Source organism: Odocoileus virginianus, chromosome 33, assembly GCF_023699985.2.
Source record: "Odocoileus virginianus isolate 20LAN1187 ecotype Illinois chromosome 33, Ovbor_1.2, whole genome shotgun sequence".
Lineage (NCBI taxonomy): Eukaryota > Metazoa > Chordata > Mammalia > Artiodactyla > Cervidae > Odocoileus > Odocoileus virginianus.
Genome location: NC_069706.1, coordinates 214,682 through 236,520, shown reverse-complemented (window position 1 = coordinate 236,520; position 21,839 = coordinate 214,682). Strand labels below are relative to the sequence as shown.

General features: G+C 44.5%; 1 protein-coding gene across 3 annotated transcripts in view; it reads left to right on the top strand.

The window, feature by feature from the left end:
• Nucleotides 1-225: 225 nt before the first annotated feature.
• LUC7L (LUC7 like) overlaps nt 226-21,839 on the top strand; it is a 28,047-nt gene continuing 6,433 nt past the window's right edge. The window contains exons 1-7 of one of the 3 annotated variants that reach the window (XM_020900203.2): nt 226-427; nt 1,248-1,318; nt 2,297-2,391; nt 6,733-6,831; nt 17,119-17,229; nt 18,218-18,361; nt 21,606-21,782. In XM_020900203.2, the coding sequence (XP_020755862.1) occupies nt 6,736-6,831; nt 17,119-17,229; nt 18,218-18,361; nt 21,606-21,782 (528 nt within the window). In that variant the 5' untranslated portion in view covers nt 226-427; nt 1,248-1,318; nt 2,297-2,391; nt 6,733-6,735. Of the gene's footprint in view, nt 428-934; nt 952-1,247; nt 1,319-2,296; nt 2,392-6,732; nt 6,832-17,118; nt 17,230-18,217; nt 18,362-21,605; nt 21,783-21,839 lie in introns of those variants that run through there. The other 2 variants (XM_020900204.2, XM_020900201.2) reach the window with 2 other exon arrangements.

Below are 21,839 nucleotides of genomic sequence, written 5' to 3'. Positions count from 1 at the left end.
ATTTATTTTCCTGTTTGGGACTGTCTAAATTTATTTCCCTTTATTGCAGTTTCGCCTAGGTGGAGCTAGGAGGTTTTAGGCTCCGGAGTAAAATCAGGGAGGGAATTAGCCCCGCCCCCTGAGCAGCTTGTTTGCGTAACCTGCGCAACGGAACGTCAGGCCCGCCTTCAGACCACATTTCCCAGCAGGTCACGCGCCGGCGCCGACGCACTTCCTCCCGGCGTTCCCCGCGTCGAGAAGCAGCCGAGCAGGCTGAGACCGACAGGACCAGCTTTCGTCGTCGCCGTCGCCGTCGCCGTCGCCGCGGCCGCTGCCGCCACTTGAGAGAAGCCGTCGCGGCCACCCCTGCCGCTCCCGCCGGCCACCATGTCCGCCCAGGCGCAGATGCGGGCCCTCCTGGACCAGCTCATGGGCACGGCCCGGGACGGTGAGTCGGGGCGGCCGGCCAGGCGAGGGCTGGGGCGGGAGCGAAGCGAGGCCGCCGGGCGGCCTGAGGCGGGGCCGCGACCGTCTGCGCCTGCGCGGGCGCCCTCCCCTCCCCCGCGCGCCACCGCGGGCGCCGGGCCTTTGTCTGAGCCTTCCCTGCCGGCGTGGGTCCCCGGCGGGCTCCTCCCTCGGAGCCCGTGCTGTCGGTGGGGCGCCAGCCCCCTCCCCGTTGACCTTGCTGCGATTTCTCCGCCCTCCCGCGGCCCTCGCCTCTCCTCGAACCGGGAGTCGGCGAAGGGCTGCAGCCAGCTTGGGCACAGGTCGCTGGCAGCGGGCTGGCGGAGCTCCTCCACCCGAGGGAGCCGGATGGGCCTGGAAACCCTGCCGTTGTTGTTCTGTACCATTGTAAGGGGAGCAGTAAATTGAGCTTTTCTAACGTGGGTTCCTGCCGCGTGCTTTTCCAGCCCCCCCTTTCCCCAGCCACACTGGAGAGCTTCTGTTTAGCCTGCGCTTGGCAGTCGTTAGGTAGGTTGTACTGTAGGGAGGAACGCAATATCATGATGGTTGTCTCAGGAGAAAGCGGTTGCATCTTTGCAAACTATGTACCTGCTGTGGTTTGTGTTTTCTTTTCTACCGAAGTAATGAAGTTGTAAGTTCACACTGGCACATTCGCAGGGCTGTGCAGATTCATTGCACTTTATTTCATAGGTGAATAAGTGCTTTTTAGCTTTCTTTGTATATTGAGTTGCTTTTGAATTGCTTCCCATATTTTTATTTCATACAAACTGAACAATTGTGGCCCCTCTATTTTATTTATAAAGGTTCAGTGTATCTTTGCCTGCCTACATCAATCTGCAAGGGAGTTGCAGAAAAGCCTCATGTTCATCGAGCCGTGAGTCACAACCAATTTTTAAGCTGTTATAACAAAAAAGTGTTTGCTTTTTTTCACAAGTAACTTTAAAAGTGTAGTTTAGAAAGAAAACATTTTCAATAAAAGACACTACATTAATCCTGGATGCTTGCAAATCCTGAAATATATTCCTCCTTTAGTTTTACACAGCTCTGTGTCATATACACAGATTAGCTTTAAAATCTGTCACATTCCACTTTGCCTTTACTTTTATGTATCATTCCCCTGACTTCCTTACTGCAGGTTGGGCAAGAAAACTTTTCCTTTAAAACTTTTCAACAGCGGGCATAAAATTCTGCAGCTGAGGTCTTGAAGAATGCAGATGGGTACAGTATGTTTTGGAACTCACAGTGTGTATTGACTAACCTAGTTCTTTTTTTGCTTTTTTCTCTTGGTATTGTCTTGTTAAAAGTGACTCCCAGGTGCCAACTCTTTTTTTTTTTTTAAGGGTGGGGGTTAAAGGGGGATAGGTAGACTAAGTCTAGGTTATTTATCAGTCAGTAATAGGAAAAGCTTTCTTCATAAAATTTGGGGCAAAATATTGCCTATACATTTGTGTATAGCAAAATGATTAGACTAGTAAGTAGCTTTTGTTGGAAACTACCAGCTTTTAAGTCACACGTGGTGATTCATGGCCCTCTGATTAGCATGGGTTTTGGTATCTCATGGCCCACATGTATGTGTGGGGCTAATGGCCTTTTGGTGCTCAACATTTTACTTCTGACTCCTTGATCTCTTTGGCACAATGACGGAGTCAGATCTCATTAAGCGTCATTCTTCGTGACTTGTAGCATCAAAAATCATCTATATTTTGTTCCAGTTGTTAAAAAAAAAAAAAAATCTAGGTCAGCTTTTCAGAGTATTTGGTAGTCTGCAAATCATCCAGGTGAATTGTACCAGATATGCTTTTGTGCTTAATGTGATAATATTGTCTTATTTAAAACCACACATGAATTTCAGGAGACGAAACCAGACAGAGGGTCAAGTTTACAGATGACCGTGTCTGCAAGAGTCACCTTCTGGACTGCTGCCCCCACGACATTCTGGCTGGGACGGTAGGTGCATCTGGGGGGATGTCCTAGGATACTCAGACATGGGTGCTCTGCAGGCAGTGGGGATTTTCAGGTTGAATTGTGTTTTTTTTTTACTAAGCGGAAATTATCTACTGTCCTTCAAGTGATAGCTTCTATTAGTTTGGTGAAATTTTATACAATGTTATTTCACTTCTATAAAGTTCTGTTTGTGAGGTTTTCAGGTTTTGAGAGAGTTATTTATACTGAGGTATTCACAAGTTAAGTATTACTAATGTCCTTTGGCTTTAGCAAAAAGAGTGCTTCACGTTAGCCTGTAACTCTGTAAGATTATGGGTTGGTTTGTTTTCAGGTTAAACACATACTAGTTTTTTGATCTGGTAACAGGGTATGGTTTTCCCAGATTTGTAAGTTTTTGAAAAATCTGGAGTAATGTTAATCTGCAGTTTTGTGTTACACCACCCTTTCAAGAAGTCAGTACATGATCTGATAAGTATAGAACTCTACAATTTTAAGTTCATTTCATATGAACCAAACAGATAAATGCTAGTTTTGCAGAATGAACATTTATTCAAAGTTAGATAGTATTTAAGAAGACTAAAGAATGTCAGATTATCTACCATGATTCAGCCACTTACAGAAAATGAGTTCATAAACACCATCACCATTTTAAGATGTCACAACCCCCTCATGTAATGTAAAAATTGTCTCCTCGTTTTAACGGTTCAATATGCATGTGCTGGGGAACACTTTTTTTAGGATTAATTGGTGCTTTTGTCATTCCCGTTTTGGGGAGGAGTTTCTGAAACACTGAGCTGGTGTATTACGTCTTCTCAGGTTTGCCCTTCTGACAGCAAATAGGAAATGGCTACAAAGCCTCACGCCTCTGCTAGCTGGGGTCTTGCTTGCAGTTGACTGGCTATGACTGCTGAGTGTTCTGGATCATGGGGGTGCCGTCACTGTAGACTGCTGCCTTCCACTGGTCATAGCAGACAGCCAGGAGTGTGCTCCTAACCTGGAGTAGGCGGTGTCCTAACCTACAGTTGTTGGTAGGTCTTAGTGGAAGAAGTCAGAGGAAGTAGAGGGACATGCACCAGAGTGAAACATTTCAGCTGTATTTTTCTGGAATGCTGATGAGGGAGGGCATTTCCTACAAATGTTTACTGTATTAGGTATAGGTTAATTTGCCAAGTATTTACTGTACAAGTACTCTGCCAGGCACTGGGGATGTGGTACCAAAAATGTTTACTCTTATCTAAAGGAGAAACCGGACAGACAGTAAATAGCGAAGTAGGTTCTGGACTGTTTTGGATAGGGCAATATGGAAAGGCCTCTCAGGATAGGGAGCAGAGACCTCAATGCTGAGAAAACACACACGTGCACCTTTGAGGGAATAGCACTCCAGGTGGCTGATGGAGCCAAGGGAAGCAGGAGTGCATCTGGGTTGGTGTGGGTCAGGGGGAGGAGGCAGAGACTGTGGGGCTTTGATGAGAGGCCAGGGACTGAGCAGTGTCACTGCTGTCCCCGTTGGACAGGCAATGCAAATCAAGAAGAGAGCCCAGGAGACCTGTTTTCATGCAAAGGTGCAGTGAATGTGTTGGGGGTGCTGAGGTCAGTTGAGATGAGGGTTGGGAATTTGGGTGGCGAGTGTAAAGATGGAGCCTCATGGCTGTGGGCTCCTGGGTGGCGGGGATAGAATCTGCTGTGCTCCATGGAGATGGACTGAGTATAAGCCACAGGACAGTGGTTAGAACCCTCAGCATGCTAAGGGCTGCTCCAGGCGCGCTCTCAATAGGGGTGAGGTAGCAGAGGAATGGAATGGGAAAATGGTGTATTGATAGTAAGACGAGAGGGATAGCTGGAGGGAAGGCAGTGTAACTTGTCTCTGTGGAAGAACTTTGGTTTTCTGAAAGTTCTCTGAAGAGCCTTTATTGTTCTTCCCTGTCTGCTGTGTGAGACCTCTAGAGGGTAGAGAACACAGATGTTTGTGCGATTAAAAAAGAAGATAGAAGGTCTGGCATGCTGCATTTGACAGCCCCTTGCAGTATTTTGGAAGAAGTAAACTAGTGAGGTATTTCAGCTCTGTTGGGTGTTTGGCTGCCAGAGGAGTTGGCTAGTACTTCTACCTCCTTGGCAGAGTTGCAGAGCGATCTTCAGAGGCACTTGGAGTCCCAGGCATGTCTTTCACCTGTTTCGGCAGTGGCCGCTTGAGCGCTCCCATCTGAAGGAAGGTGTTGGTCAGTTTTGCTTCGTGTGTGGTTCCCTAATATTGAAACTTTCTTGACAGTTGAAGTTTTTAGAATGGAAGTTGATTTGCACTTAAGATTTTTAGTACTTAGTGGTTTTGTTGCTTCATCTGGAAGTAGTTTTTCTTTGAGCAACAGAATGTTCGTTAGCATTTAAAGAATTACTATGGAGAAGGAAATGGCAACCCACTCCAGTATTCTTGCCTAGAAAAGCCCATGGACAGAGGAGTCTGGTGGGCTAAAGTCCATAGGATTACATGACTGAGCATGTGTGCACGAGGGTGGAGGGAGATGGGTTGGTAGCAATAAAGTGGTAGAACTAAAAAAAAAAGAATTTCTAAGAGCTGCCTCTCGTTTCAGCTGTAGCACTTAGCTACCTTCGTGTGGTTTTTTTGGCTCTGCAGCATGTGGGATCATAGTTCCTCAAATAGAGCTCAGATCTGTACCCCTTGCTTTAAAAGTATGGAATGTTAACCTCTGGACCGCTAGGGAAATCCAGAAGCTGTATATATACATAAAATATGTTTTTAAAAATACATTTATTTTATTATTTTTGGCTGTGCTGGTTCTTCGTTGCTTCATGGAATTCTCTCTAGTTGTAGCAAGCGGTCTTCTCATTCAGTGTCTTTTCATTGCAGTGGTTTCTCTTGTGGAGCATGGGCTTCAGTAGTTGCAGCTCTCCGGCTGTAGAACAACGGCTCAGTAGTTGTGGTCCATGAGCTTAGTTCAGAAGCTGTGTATTTTTTAAGGATTATGTTGGGTATTTAAAAGAGTGAATGAAGCAGAATTTGCCAGCTTTACAATGATAGCAATTCTAGTTGCAGCTTTGGCTTTTAGAACTTGTGTTTCCTTACCTCTGGATTCCCCATGTAACCAACATACAGAAGCTGCATGTGACCTCATAGTAAGCGTAATGAAGGAAAACAGCTTTTGCGTTTACCATTTGGTCAAAATGAATATGAGCTCCACCCTTGGCAGTCCACTCTTGGCTCTGCCGCTGGTGATGCTGTAGGACATTTTGTCATAAGGATGGCTGCACCTTCTGAGATTAGGGCCGAAGAGCTGGAAACTGTCCTAGAATGTTAAGGATTTTGTAATCCATGGAGTCTTTTGTTAACCTCATTTTGAACACACTTGTAGTTTGGGCTGAAGGATTTCTGGACTCTGCTGCTCTTTGTTCCCCTGTTAGATAGTTGTGTTTGTGTCCAGCAGCTGGGGCTCCTGAGGCATCTCCTCACTGGGCTGTTGGAGTTTGTCAGTTGGCACTTTCTGACTTGTTAACCTGACCCTCAGCATCCAAACATCCCTGTTGCTGCTGAGATGACCACAGACAGGGGTGGAGGGGTCCCTGTACAGGGTCCTTTACTTAGGACTTAGGTAAGAAAAATGCACGCTGCTGTCTAATTATTCTGTCTGTGCTCACGATGTGCAGTAGCACATTAGGCTGGTCTTACTGGTAACACAAATAATTTGTTTGGTGAAAGAGCCTTTTGTCTTTCAAGTGGGGCGAGTGAGTGGTCCAATCTGTGTCCCCAGGTGTGTGTCCAGAGTCCTTTACCAGGTTAGGAGAATGGATTCATTGGCTCTGAGTCAGCTAGTTGTGCTTTATTTCCTTTGATATGCAAAGAGCTACTTTTAGGTAGGTTAGGTTATGTGGTAGCTCCCCAAAACGTGATTTCTATCTGTTCTTTCCTCTTTTTGTTTCTGTGATTTAGGCTTTAGTGGTCAGGATTATAAGAAGGAATGCATGGAAACTTGTTGCTGTCAGTGATGCTCTTGTTTCCTGGCCTTCTTACCACCCCTTCCCCCATGCTGCTCTTTACTAAATAGACATTTCTTATGTCACTCATGAAATAATAATAATGGTGAATGCTAAGTAATGGAAAATAGTCTAGTAATCTCTGGTTCCGTAGGTACACTGAAATGCATATTTTCTGAGTGTCATGTAATCATGGTGGAAAAAGGAAAATAAGACTTCTTGGCCACGTTGTTTCTTAATTTTCATATCATAGGCAGCATTAAAAAAGCATTGTTGATTTTGATGACAGTTACCACCAGGTCATGTGCTTCCTACAAATGGTTAGATGTTTGTGTGTAAATTTTTGTTTCTCTTTCACAGCGCATGGACTTAGGAGAATGTACCAAAATCCACGACTTGGCCCTCCGAGCAGATTATGAGATTGCAAGTAAAGAAAGGGACCTCTTTTTTGAGTTGGATGTAAGTTTTATTTGATGTTAATTGTTCCCTACTGTGAAGAGCCAAATACTGCACTAACAAGAATAATGTAATGTGTGTAAGTTATGACAGAAAATTATAAAACAGATGTTATTCCACCACTCTCTGGCTGGGAGCTAGGATGTGGCCAGGACCGTTCTGCGTCTGTGTGTCTACCATCCCAACTCTTCTACATTTTGTACTGTATTGTTTTCTTTAAAGTGTTTCTTCTTATATATTTTATGATTTCTTGGACATTATGTTTATTCTTGCTTTTGAACTTACAGAAATGAATTTAGTGTAGGTAATCTAGTAACTTTATTTTTCCTTCAGTGCTGTGTGCCTTTACATACTTTTTTGGGTATGGTTTGTTTTCATTGCTGCTTGACTGTTCCCTGAACTATCCATTCTATGTTCATAGACATTTGGGTTGATTCTAGTGGGTTTTTTGTTTTTGTCTTTTTTATCATGAATAGCGTTATAAATGTTCTTGAATATCTTGGTGCACATGTGCAACAGTTAACCTAGGGTATATTTTTAAGAGAAGAATTGCTTGCTCATAGGAGCTGCACATGTTTATTCTTGCAAGATAGTTCTTTTTCTTTTTCCTCCCTAATTTTTGATAAAATGTATCAGTTTACCCACTTAATAACAGTGAACATACCCTTACCAACACTTGGTATTATCAGGCCATGAAATCTTTTGCAATTTAGTCGTTATTGATAAAATGTATCAGTTTACCCACTTAATAACAGTGAACATACCCTTACCAACACTTGGTATTATCAGGCCATGAAATCTTTTGCAATTTAGTCGTTACAAACAAGTATTTCATAACTTTTGTCATTTTTCCCTCCCAAAGGAGCCTTTTTTAGACCCTTTCCCCTAATTCATCCATCTCCCTTCCATGAATTTTTTTGTTGTTGTTGGTTGTCCCCTCCATGAAATTCTGATAACACAGATAACCAGCATATCAGTTTATGTACTGTGATCCTTTATAGGTCACAAATCATTGTACTATCTTAAGATTTTCTTCACTCTTTAAGACCAGTTTTCATTCCTGTCTGCATTGGGAATGCATGATTTGGTCACTTTATTTTGTTAATTTATTTTAGGCTATGCTGTGCAGCTTGTGGGATCTTAGATCACCTTCCAGGGATTGAACCAGGATTCCTGCAGTGGAGGCGTGAAGTCCTAACCACTGGACCATAGGGATTCCTGATAGAGCCACTCCATTTTAGTTTTTTTCTTTTTCTGAGTCCTCCATTCCTAGAGTAAGCAGAAGTCAGTGAGGGGTTTGATGCCATTCAGGTTCCTGACTGAAGACTGGGGAGGCACTGAGCTTGGTGGGAGGAAGTCGGGAAAGGAAAATCAAGGAAAAGTGTGTTTTTTCTCCCAGTGGACACTTTAGAGGATGTATTGTAGCTGGAGTAAATTCTACTTAAATCAGTAATCTGAAAAAGTGGTTAAAATTGCCATTTCTTTTTCAAGTGCATCAGTGCTGAATCTTCTTGGGATACCAGGTTTCAGAAACACAGGAACAGAGATGTTATGGGTTAAATTTTCACTTTTAGTTATGTAGCTTTTTGTATCACAAATCTTAGGATTTCTCCTGAATTAGAATGTCCCTGTGCTTTTTAAATGACCTGGTGAATTCAGTATTTAAGAACAGGGTAATAGAAGAAATTGAGAATACAGAAAGACTGAAACATACGGTAATTTAGTATTTTTATGCAGGGCATGTGTTCAGCCACTGTGGAGAAGATGAGTTTTTTTAATGAACAGTATTAGAAACTGTGGATTACCCAGTTGGCAAAAAACCAGGTTGGATCCCCCAAAAGAGAATTTTGTTTTGCCATCTTGATATGTTATAAAGTCTAAGAAGCTGTAAGGTAAAGATGGATACATTTTTTCTGTATAGAAACTTAAAATACTAGCATATCAAGAATTCCCTTATGTAAAATAAGAACTAAGCTGAGACACAATATCTGCAGCATATGAAGGGCAGGTACCTTTGATGATAAAGCTCATCATGACTGAAAAGGACTGTAGCAAGAGCTGAATAGAAAACGGTCAGAGGATAAAGGACATTTTTAGTGGGCATCTAATCCTGTGACAGGTATTCACCCTCACTCAGGCTGAGGAGTTGGAAAGTTAAGTAATTCTGATACACCTCTTGGATGACTGAGCCCCCGAGGAAGGGAAAGCACGTGGTAGCAGTGCTAGCTCTGAGAGTATATCTGATGATACGCTTGCTTATGAGCAAAGGTAAATTTGCTTCAGAATACTCCTGCGTCTTTGCAGCCTGCAGACTCCATCAGTGAGGGCTTGGTCAGGTCATTGCTCTCTACAGTGGGATGATGTGCAACTGTGGAAAGAGGGTTGAGATAGTGAAATTATGTCCTAGGTAAAGTGGGAAAACTGGTGTGATATGATGGCTTCCATAGTGTGATTTTTAAAAAGAAAGGGTGTTTACTGTTGTTGACGTGCTTAGATTTACAGAGGAGTTTTAGGAGAAACCACAAGACTTTGAACACTTTTGTCTTAGTTGGAGGGCTAGAGTAGGTCAAGAGACGTTTTTGTACTGTGAAAATTTACCATTTAGAGGAGTACCTTTTCCAGTTTTAAAAGGTGACCACCCCTCCCTCCAGCTCCTTAAAAATCATATTTGAGGAAATTCCCTGATGGTCCAGTGGTTAGGACTTCCTCCTCTCAGTGCCAGGGGTTCCAGTTCAATCCTAGGTCTGGAAACTAAGATCCCACAAGCTGCAGCCAAAATATAATATATATATTAAATAATAGGTATATTCTCTGTTTTAGAAAAAATCATATTTTACCTTATAGATGGTTCATGTTGAAATGTTTGCTAGCTAGTGCTGAACCTCCAGAGGAGGTCTTCCTGTTCTGACGAGTTGGGGGTGACTTGGAGTAGCTGTGCTTGTCGGAAGGCAGTCAGCCAGTAGCTGTCAGCATGTTAAATGCATGTATACGCTCGTTCCCGGATCCTGCTGCTGGGACTGTCTTAATGGTATGTGTTACTGAGTCCACAGAAAAGGTGCTCATTGCAACTTTTTTTTAAAGTGAAAAGAGGATATAATGGGGCGGGGGGGAAGAGGATATAATGGGACTGTTTATTAATGAGAACTACTTAACATTAGTTATTGCCCTTTTATACGGTGAGTGGTGCTTTGTGGAGCTCTGGGTGTTAGGAAGATTTTTGCCATAACTTTTTGTTTATTATTTTTATTTATTATTTCTATTATATTTGTTATGATTTTTTAAAATATGCCATTATATTTTAAAATAATGACTTAAAGGTAAAATTCACAAGCCATAAAATTTATTCTGCCTTGAATTTTTAATACATATCAGTAGTGTTTGGATGTGCATGGGTTACTTTAATACATTAAATGTGGCCTGGCTTTGAAATACCAGGCTAAAATAATTTATTTCCTTAGTTATGCAGAATAAACTTAGAAGGAAAAAATAAAGTCCTTTTCCAGAATATAGGTTTGCTACAAGAACTTGATGGAATAACTTTTTCAATCTTCTTGATAGGTAAGACATCTGTTGGAGATTCCGGGTGAAAAGTCTGCCCTTTCAACATGACTCCTATCCAGTGCCTCTCCAGAGGTCACTTGTATCTCTCGAAGATAGGCTCTTCAGGATGAGCACACGTATATAGCAAAAGCTAGTTGTGATGTTTCTTTTCGAATTGCAATCTTGATAAATCAGAACACCTCAGAAGCGCTTTGGCCAGATGGGGTCAGTGAGCCGACTCTTGATCTCGCTGACCTGTTGCTGCCTCCTGAGGAGCTGCTGTTGGTGTGAGGCTCCAAGCCTGCCACGTGGCCGGCCATGTGGATGGTTCAGTTCCCAGGCGTGGAAGCAGCAGCTCCTGTATTGTGTTGAAGTTGGTTTCTGGAGGGAGTACGGTGTAGTCATCACTACTAGAAGACAGACACAGGTTTTGTTTTCACAAATTGTGAACCGTCACTAATCCATTATTTGTATCAGTGACTTATATTTGTGTATCTTACCAAGTGTTTTGGTAGAATCTCTTCACTGTTGACAGTAAATCTGTGAGGTGGGCCTAACGTTTATCTCCAGAGTCTCTGAAAGTATAGTAAGATTGGTGCTATTTGCCAGAAGTCATGGGAGCATCATCACATGACCCTGGGAGAGTTATTTTGTTGAGTGGATCAGTCAGGGGTGTTTAGGAGCTTTATCCAGGTTGTATTAGAGATAGTGGTTTTAGAATAGGTTATTATAGTCATACCAACATGAAAGCTTTTACATGTTAGATGCGTTTCATCTATTCTTTCAGAAAAACTTCTAAAACTTGAGTTTTTAATGGATTTATTAATAAGTGGATGCATTCATTTAAAAGAAAATTATGCTTTTACAGAAAGCAACATCATTATTAGTCTGTTTTATTTCTTTTCTTTTTTTTTTTTTAAAGTTTATTTCACTACGCTGGGCCTTGGTTGCAGCATGCGGCATCTTTAGTCATGGCAAACAGGAGCTTTTAGTTGCGGCATGTGGGATCTAGCTCCCCAACCAGGGATCAAACCTGGGCCCCTACACTAGGAGTGTGGCGTCTCAGCCCCTGGATCACCAGGGAAGTTCCAGTCTGTTTTATATCCGAATTAGTTGCTCAGCTTAGGTGACATTTGACTTTCACTATAAAAATCTTTCATAAGAGCTCATCAGCTCTATATACAATTTTAAAATATTTATAAACTTTTAATCTCCTCCAAGCAGTTTGTAAGACATGGTCCTAGAGTGTTTGCTTGTGTATGAGAAGACTTAAGGTGTTTATTGCATTGTTCTGAATTAGTGAAAGGTGAAAAATTTCAAATAATATACTTACTGTGAAATGGGTATAGTTGTTTTAAAATAGTGAAATGCTGCACAGCTATAGATCATAGAAAATGTGTGCATTGATGTAAGAAATGAAAAAGCTTTAAAAACTGTCCTAGATGGAGTAAAAATTGTGTACTTGTATATGCGTTTTAATACAGTTTTAAAAGGTATTTACCAAACTCAAATGATTATTTCTTAGGAAGAAAGAATTATGCTTTTTAAGTCATGTGAAATTATTAGGTCCAATTGAATTGCTAATATAGTGTGCAGAAATGAAAATTTAAAGGTACTTCTGCTTTATAACTTACTTTTATAAATTCTCTGTCTTAAGTACAGTGGACCCTTAAGCAACACAGGCTTGAACTGTGAGGGTACACTTATATTTTTCAGTAAATGCATACTGCACAGCTACAGGATCCATTACTAATGCCTGCGGCCCCCCCACCCCCACCCCCGTTGTTCAAGGGTCAGCTGTGGTTGAAAACACAGGCAAACAGTGGTACACAAAGTAGTGTTGTCATAGCATCGTCTATAAGGTTGAAAAATTGGATGCAACAAAAAACACTTTAATGATGAATGAACAGATGATGAGGTACTCAAATGGTAGACTGTGCCCTTGAAACTAATGTTTGTGAGACTTGAATGTTCAGTGACTTAAAATTCCTTAGGAAGTCCTGAGCAAGAAAGGGATAAGTGTGTGTGTATTGGAATTTACCGTGTGCTTTCACTGGAAGTGTGTGGCCAAATCAGAGTTCCCCAGACTGTCACGGAAAACCTGGAAAGCCTCCTTCCCTGTGCCCCCCCACTCCCTGGAGGCAATCCCCTACCACAGCTTCAAGGTGGAAAAGGAGCAACAGCTTGCTGTTCAAGTGCTGCAGGCCCACCTTGGATGGCCAGTTGCTTTGTTTTGTTTTACCTTGGAGGATCTCAGACAGCAGGAGGTGTAACGGCTTAATGGATCTCCGTGTACCTGGCACTCATCCTCAGGAATGATCAGCTCATGGCCAACTGACTTCTCACAAATCTCAGACTTCACACATCCTGTCATCTGTAGATATTTCAGTGTTGCCATTGACTTGTGAAGTTCTTTTTACTCTGCATACAAAAATCTGGTATTATAGTTGTTTGGGACAGAATGTACTTATTACCATGTTTTTCTTTTTTAATTGAAGTACAGTTGATTTATAGTGTTGCGTTAGTGTCTGGTGTACAGCCAAGTGATTCAGTTTTACGTATATATACATTCTTTTTCAGATTCTTTTCCAGTATAGTATATTACAAGATACTAAATATATTTTCCAGTGCTGTACAGTAGGACCTTATTTGTATATTTTAATACATAGTAGTTTGTATCTTATTAGCATGTTTTTTTTAATGTTGAGAAAAAATTTAAACATGCAAATGTAAGCAGAATAATATAGTGACCATCTCTGGGTTTCGTCTCCCAGTTTTCAGTGTTGATGTGAAGACTTGATTATTTTGTCTTTCCATACTGGATTATTTTAAAGTAGTTCCTAGAGATGGAATTTCATCTGTAAGTACTGCAAATATATCTAGAAGATAATTTTATTTAAAATATTATTTAAAGGATAATTTCTTAACCTTATCTAACAGTCTTCAAATTTCCCAGATTGTCTCAAAAAGGATTTTTTTTTTCAGTCTTTTGTTTGAGATACCAAAATAAGATCTACACCCTAGGATGCTTCGTAAGTCTTTTTACATCTGTTGGAAGAAATTAATGTTTCTCATATCCTGGATTTTGCTGATTATATCCTTATGATGCAGTCTTTTTAATGTGTTTTCCTTTATATTTGAAATTTCCTGTAAGCTGGGAGTTAGATCTGGATGCAGGATGGTCAGAATCAGGTTCTCGTTTGACAGAGTAGCGCAGAGGTGGAGCTGGGCAGCGGCTGGCGCGTCACCTCAGCGGTGCGACGTCAGTGGACTGGAGCAGCGCGGGCAGCCTGGCTGCTGTTGCTCAGACCCCCATCAGCCTGGGGCCGTGTGTGTCCAGCAGCTGTGAAGATTATTGCCTAGATCAGTTACGTCACTAGGGTTGCTGCTTGTCACTAATTGTAAAACACATAAGGTGTTCACATGGTTCAGAGTTTGAGATACGAGAGGTATGTTGTGAAGCCTGTCTTCTGCTCTGCTCTTCAGCCCCGTGATTGGCCCCAGAGCTAGCCAGGTGTTGAGTTTCTTCTCTTCCCCTTGGAGATTATGTGGAACCTGAGGGGTGTGTATCTCACTTTTCTTAAAACACAAGTAGCAGTCTCCCGGACACATGCTCTGTCTGCCTGCTCTTCCCTCATCTTGATTTAATTTTCAGCATATATCTCAGATTATTCCCTGTATAGTTAACTCCACCCTTTTTGTGGTGACACAGTGTTCCAGAGGCTGGGTGTCTGTCTGTTTTGTAGGACCAGTTGCCTATTGATGGTCATAGTGCTGTAGGACACATCAGTACATCGTGAGCGTGTCTAGGAAAGATCCCTAGAGGTGGGACTGTCCACCCAGAAAGGTTGTGCTTTGTCATTTTGGTGGCTAGTGCCACCATGCTCTCCAGAGGGTGAGTGCTGCCCCCAGTGGCCCCTGGGAGTTCCCATTTTCACGTCTTCACTAATAGAGCAAGTTACCAAACTTTCAGTTTTTGCCATTCAGAGAGGTCTAAGCAGGTATTTGTGGGCCTGACAAGGTTGTCATAAAGGTGTTTCTTTGTGTAGGTATACCCTGCCTAGACCCTCAACTTGAGCTGGTGGCTGCCACCCCCATCCAAAACTTGGGTTACCTGGGAGAAAGTACCTCACCATTGTCTCTTTCTAGTCCAGCACAGCCTCAGCCTGACCACCCCAGGACCTGGCCTTAGTTTCTTGAGAGAGTTGCACCAGGAGTTCCTTAGGAGAGGGAATAGGTCATCTGTGTAAATGCATCTCAAGTATCTCAACTTGGACGTGGACACACAAAGCGCCGTTAATTCACATTGACTTACTGTGCGGAAAGGCTACAGGGCAGCGCGTTTCTTCATTGTTCACATGTGGAAAATGTAAAGATTTTTCTCTAATCAGTGAAAACACAGTTCACCTTTTCCCCACGTTGATTTCCTTTGAGATGTAACAGGTTTCTAGAGCAACACACCATCTCACCTAGTGGGACCACTGCTCTCTGTCTTACACGTGTGTAGTGTGGCAGTCACACGTGCTCTTAGGTCCGGGGTTCGAGTCCCTGTGCCCCTGGGCGAGGTACTTTGCCCTTTTCTAGTTTCTGTATACTGGGCTGGTGAGTACTGCCTCAGCTGTGAGGGCCAAGTGTAGGGACTGTGGAGTCAGATCGTAGGGGTCCTTGCCTCCTGACGCTGTTCCTCAGGACTTTGGAGACTGTGCTTCCTTTCCTTTATCTGGGGGTTGGTGCCTGGAGAGCCTTGGATGGCTGTCCTGAGGCACGTGTTTGCACTGACTGTTCTGCTGGCAGCACGGGCTCCTCTCAGGCTCGCCGGTGCTGCAGGGCAGGAGGGTCAGGGAGAGCACCTCACCTCTTGGGGGGGAGGGGGCAGCCTCAGCAGGAGTGAGACCTGTGCAGCCCTGTGAGCTCAGCCCCCCGAGCAGTCTGTGGTTCATCACACCAGCCCTGAATGACAGAGTAGAGGTGCATGACTTCCTACTAAAGTGGTAGGTTGTCAGTAGTACTTAATTTATAGGTTTGAATACCTTCTTTCTAAATTTTATTTTCATAATGTAAGCCTGCCCTTTGATTTAGGAACCAAAATGAAATTGAGAAGCACATTGAAGAGAAGGAGGGGCAGCAGAACAGAGCCATCTTTTAAGGAACATTCAGTTGAGATGTCTCTGCATTCTGCCTGTTCTGTGCTGTGAAGTTTACCATTTAGTTGTTAGCTGATCAGATGTCTGCGTCCATAGCCAGTTTATATTCTGCGTAAGGTGCAGTGGTTTTTTGCTTGGTAAAGGCACTGGCAGAATTGCCCACTTGAGCCCTGATGAGCAGAGTCCTGGTTCCGTGTCGGGTGTGAGGTTGCTCTCTGGGGAGGCAGTAGAGGAACTCTCTGCCCAGGTCTCAGCAGCTGTGCGCGGGTGGCCCTGGGGCCTCTCGGGCTGGTCTTCAGGAGCCCTTGTCCCCGTGAGCATGGGTGGTGCCTGACTTGCACTTTGATCCTGTCAAGTCCCCACCTTGTCAGCAGAGCTGGTCAGCTCTACATCCTTCCAGGAAATGCAGTGCATGCGTGCCAACAAATGCCGGTTACTGGCTTTCCTAATGATTTGATTTGAGCATAGTGAAATGTTCATCGAGAATATTTGAGGACCAATAACAGGAAGGAGGTCTTCAGCTCCAGGAGTGTGGAGTTGGGGAGTTTGCCTTGGTGGACTGCAGGTGTAGCGCTGTCAGAGCGCCTCTTCCCTGTCTTGACCAATGCCCAAGTGTGCTTTCCTTTGAAAATCAGGGACCCCACTGTCAGGCTGATCCCTGCTGGGGACTCTCTTCAGACCACATCTGGAGGCAGGGACATAGGTCATCACTTCTTGGTCCCTTGACCTGACTTTCATCTGCCTTATTACCATTTGCACCCAGAGCTTTCCTCGCTTTCCTCGCTCTGCTCGCCCTGTCTAATCCTGTCACTGCTGCTGACATCACTTGCTGTCTGTGTAACACACCCCTGCGTCAGCAGCGTGGGGGCTGCTGCCCAGCACTGGTCCTAGCCTGGCAGTTGAAAAAGGGATGTCCTGTTTGTATGTGTATCTGAAGTTATGTTGGGGCCCGACTAGTCACAGCAAGTTAACTGCTTAGCATATATGACCACTTACTGATTAGTATTTTATTGTTTTCCACCAACTCTTTTCAGAGTGTCTTTTCCTTTATCTCTTTGGGTAAGTAGTAACCAGTTTTCCCACTGCTTTAGATGGTAGGTCACAACTGAACGTGTTCACCGCTCAAGTAACATTTGTTCTATTGTTTTGTTTTGAGGTGGAAGGGGGAACTCTACCCTCAGAACATGAGGGAATAATATTTACGTGGCTCACAAAGACCAGTGAGTACATCTGCACCCCACGCCTCACCAGTGGAGGGCCTCTGACATCATAACACAGCCTAGCCTCTCCTGTCCCTCAGAACAGTTAGTCAGGCCAGGTGTTTCAGCTTCCTTTAGAATTTCTTGAAATTGTTGAGGGATGGGGGTTCTTTGACACATTTGGAGATAAATCAGATGAAGACCATACTTGTGAATGGTCGTTTGGTTTAACAAAGCCCCTTGATTGAATGTGATTGTGGACATGTTAGCAGTAGTATAGCTTCAGATCTTCCCACTGAACCGAGAGGCCTTAAGAACCAACCCAGGACTGCATTTCCTATCGAACACGTGAGCTCTGAGGTTGCAGGCATGTCACTGACCGGAGCCCTCTGCCTCTCCTGAGCTAGGCGATGGATCACTTGGAGTCCTTCATCGCTGAGTGTGATCGGAGAACGGAACTTGCCAAGAAACGGCTGGCAGAGACGCAGGAGGAGATCAGTGCAGAAGTTTCTGCGAAGGTATGCGGGTAGGGAGGCCTCCACCTCAGGTCGTCGGTATAGAAGCGGGGCTGGGACCTGTCAGTGCCGAGTGTGCATTACGGGGTGGACAGTGGGTGTCCACTGCCCTGGCTGTTCGAGGTGAGGAGGTAAGCCGTCACCAGGCTCGTAGCCAGTCACTGCATGGTGCATATGTCGTAAAGTTCCTTTATTAACATCCCTCCGCATAACAGGAAATGGGATAAGGTAGCAGGGAAATGGTTAAATTCTGGTGTGTCCGTGTCAGGGAGGAATAAGTAGACCTGGTGAAATTGGCATGTACATCATTGAGAAGGCCTTGCCCCTCTTCAGTGGAGTTCTCTTCAGTGATTTTCTCCTCTTTCAGTTTTATAAAAAGATTTCTTAGGAGATAGACAGTTTTTAACTAGCCCAGTGGTGCTGTTTATTTCTAAAAGAAACTCCCAGTAATTAGTAATTTTGCTTAAAGGGTAAGTAATGTATGTGTTTAGGCCCACACATTTTGTTACCCTCACCTGGCGACTGAGCTGTACTGTAAGGTATATAGAGTGACCGCCTGGAAGCTGGCCCACAGGACGGGCCTTACAGCCTGTGGGAGTGACAGGCGTGTGTCAGGCGTGTTGCCTCTGCTAGGATGCAGTGCAGAGGTCTTATGAGTTACGGTCTGACACTTAACGGTCGGTCTCAGTGGTGGCAGTATGGGCGTTGTAACTGTTAGAATTCACGTTATCAGTGAAGTTTCCAGCTGTTGGTGTATTCGTTCTGAAACAGCAGAAATTCAACATGAGAAACACTCTATGCATTAAAAAATCTTTTGTTTTTATTTTTTTAATTGGAGGAGAATTGCTTTACAATGTTGTGTTGGTTTTTGCCATATAACAGCACAAATCAGTCATAACTACACACACACTTACCACCCTTTCAGCCTCCGTCCCAGCTCTCTTCTTTTGTTTTTAGATGTCTTCTTACGTGGCTGTCTCTCTATCTCCAGGCAGAAAAAGTACATGAGTTGAATGAAGAAATAGGAAAGCTTCTTGCTAAAGCTGAGCAGCTGGGAGCTGAAGGAAATGTGGATGAATCACAGAAGATTCTCATGGAAGTGGAGAAAGTCCGTGCAAAGAAAAAAGAAGCTGAGGTTGGTGAGGAAAATGTTTTAAAGAGGGAAGAAACTTAGTAACTTCAGAGAGCTGACCATTGGACTAAAACGAAGCCATGCCTCCATTTTCTATTTCTATTTCTAGTATTGGGGAGGAGTTGGAAATAGGGTGATCATGTCAGGATGGTACAATTTCAAGTCAGCGCACCCTGGGGTTTGTCTTCGCAGCTCGCTTGACCCCTGAGGCCTCAGACTGGGCACTTTGAGCTCTGAGCATCACTCCCGTGTGTAGAGTGCATCCTGAGCCTAGCTTGTCCATGCTAGTGAGCACCTCCGGTCTCTGTCTGTCTGCTTCCAGGAAGGGCCTGGCGTGCAAGGTGTTCAGCTGATGTGATGGGGCCTGACTGGCTTTGCAGTTGCTCTGAAGAGAGGCCTCGGGTTGTTAATGATGCTGTGCCCTCGGGAGAGAGACCCGTGCAGGTTATGGGCACCACCCAGGTGGTGTCCTTGGGCGGCCAGGCCAGGACTCTGCTGTGTGGTGCAGAAGCTGATTCCAGGACTGTCTGAACTGTTTCCTCTGTTGGGTTTTCTGCTTTTCAGATCCTCGCCACTGGAGTGGAAGTGGCCTGGATCGACTTCGAGAATGGTGGGAAGGTTGGAGTCAGGGATAGAGGGATGGGAGTGTACCTTTACTCCTCCTGTGGGCCAGGCAGAATGCATGTGAACACTGGCTAAGACTCACTCTGATGAAGATTGGCGCTCCAAAGAAATGGGGTCTCAGTTTAAGAGTGGCTTGGGGTGCAGGGTGTGTCCAGGTAGGGCAGGGTGACCCTGAAGGCCGTTTGCTGAGACCCAGACAGAAGATTGTTCAGATGGTGGATGGAGACGCGATGGCAGAGTGGGCAGCGTGCCGGTGCAGGGCCGGTTTTGATTGTTGCTGGTCCCCTGGCTCTTGGTGGCACCTGAGACGAAGTGGAGCTCAGTGATAACAGCTGAACACGTGAGTCCTGCCGAGTGCCCATTGAGGCAGTGACATGTGCATGTGGAGTCCCAGGTCCTGCATCAGAATCCTTATATACGATCCACACCTCTGTGTATTTAAAGGGAAAGTTTGAGTATATGGAGTCAGGCTCCTTGGGTTGCTGACAGTACCCAGCAGAAAGGTCAGAGGGTCAGGAAGGAAGGAGCTCTGTAGCGTTTTAGTGAAACCTGAGGCTAAGCCTTCCTACATTGAGGAGCAGAGCAGACACCAGAAACCTGTGAGGTGGATCTGAGATTTGAAATAATGTAGATGTGGGGTTCACCACTTGGATGACTGCAGACCGCCCCAAGGGCAGCAGGAGTCGATACACACGGGGACTCCAGGTGCCTTGCTCCGGCCACTGTCCCTTTCCTCATCACCTGAGTGCCTCCCTTACTTAAAACTTAACAGACAAGACAGGGTGGCTTGGAGGGGGCAAGCCTCCACTGTGCTGGTCTGGGTGGTGTCTGACCTGCCCTTAGTGGCAGACAAGACTGTTTGGTATCCTAAGAAGTGGAGATGGAGGGGCACTGTGTGCTTTTTACCCAGTTTGCCGCAGTGGTTCTGTCTTAAACTGTAACAGCATCCCACCCCAGAACAGCTGCCGAGTGACCCCTCAACACCTGTAGGTCCTGCCTGCTGCCACACCAGTCTGCCCTCCGTTCTCAGCATTTGCTTATTTTAAGAACATTGCATAATGGATTCACACAGTATGTAACCCTTAGGGATTGACTTTTTTTTCACTCAGCGTAGAATTTATTTTGAAGGATATTAGAGGATGGCATTCATAATTTCAAAACTACTGGAAGGTGTAGAATATTATCTCAGATAACTCTCACCCATCACGTTTAGTGTTTCTCGTTAAGCTGTTTGACTCTTAAGGAAAGAAGCAGCACTCTAATGGAAATCTGAGCTCACGGTGTTTCCCCTCTGGCCCCAGAGGCGTTGGTGTGTGTTCATTACACACCTGGGCTCATAAACCATGTGTGTTCCTGGGCAGGTGTGTAGGCGTCCTGCATTGGTGCTTCGGGTCCTCCCACTTGCATCGCCAGGCAGTGCTCTCCAGGCTGCTGTAGGCAGATGGGTTCAGTTTGTTCACTACTGCAGGACTGCATTTTAGGGGCACATGGCTGTTTGTCCATGGGTGGTTTTCCAGGTCACTGATGGTTTCTCATCTCACGGCTGGTTCTGTGTGTCCAGCAGTGTACTCATGTGAGGGGTGTTTCTGGTAATCCCACCTTTACAGACAGGCCGCCCCCCACAGTAACCGTGCTGCATGGGCGCCAGCGTCAGGGTATGCGAGGGCTTGGTATTATGTGTCTCCGTCAGTTTAGTGAGTGACATGATGTCTTATTTTAACCTGCATTTCTTAGGGAATGTTTTGAATGTGTGAATTAATGGAAGATTATTACATTGTCTTCTCTTCAAGGACACATGTTGAAATGCATCCCTCAACCTAGATTTTGAAGGAGTGTGTTAATTTGAGCACAGGCAGCCATCAGTGTGTCCTGGGTCATTTTCTTTTGTATTTGTGTGTTTTCCTTTGAGGCAGAGTGGCTCCCTGTGATGAGACTGGACCCCACTGGCTGCCGGGCGGGGGTGGGGGGTATGTGTGCGCACTCTGTTCTGTTCCCTTAGGCACAGTTCCTCGTTTGAAGAGATGTCTGGTGTGTTTCTCCATCCACATTTTAGGTTTCAGGGCTGCATTGGGCATTCCTGGATACTGGGACAGACTCTGTGGATGCTCTGTGTTTTGCCTGTCTGTCTGGTGTGATTAGGAGCGCTGTGAGGAGCCTGTAGTCTGATCTTCACAGAGCTCTCCGCCATCACGGGGACTCCCTTTCCCCACTGGCCTTTAGCACAGTCTCCCATGTGTCTCAGTGTTCTGAATATCCCTTAGTGCTTTGAAATCATGACTCTTAGTTCATTTCTTAAATAAACAGTTTAAATTGGATTACAATTTAGTTACAATTTATTGAAATTAAATTACAATTTAATTACAAGTATCTGAAGCTTTGTAAATGATTCAGGTTTATGTATTTTGAAATCATCTTTAGGGAATTTCCTGGTGGTTCAGTGGTTAGTACTTGGCACTTCACTGCTAGGGCCTGGGGTTCAGTCTCTAGTCCGTGAATTAAAGTCCCACAAGCTGGGCAACTAAAAATAAAAGTCAGCTCCCTTCATGTACTTCCATTTTAGGGGTTGAGTGGACAGTGGCATTTGAGTTAACCTCACTTGGATCATTCTTTTCCCGCTCTCCAGGAAGAATACAGAAATTCCATGCCTGCGTCCAGTTTTCAGCAACAGAAGCTTCGTGTCTGTGAGGTCTGTTCGGCCTACCTTGGCCTCCATGACAATGACCGTCGTCTTGCAGACCACTTCGGGGGCAAGTTACACTTGGGATTCATTCAGATCCGTGAGAAGCTTGATCAATTAAGGGTATGTTAATGTGCTGTGTTTCTGAAGAAGCCTACAAAGTCGTAATCGTCTTCCTGT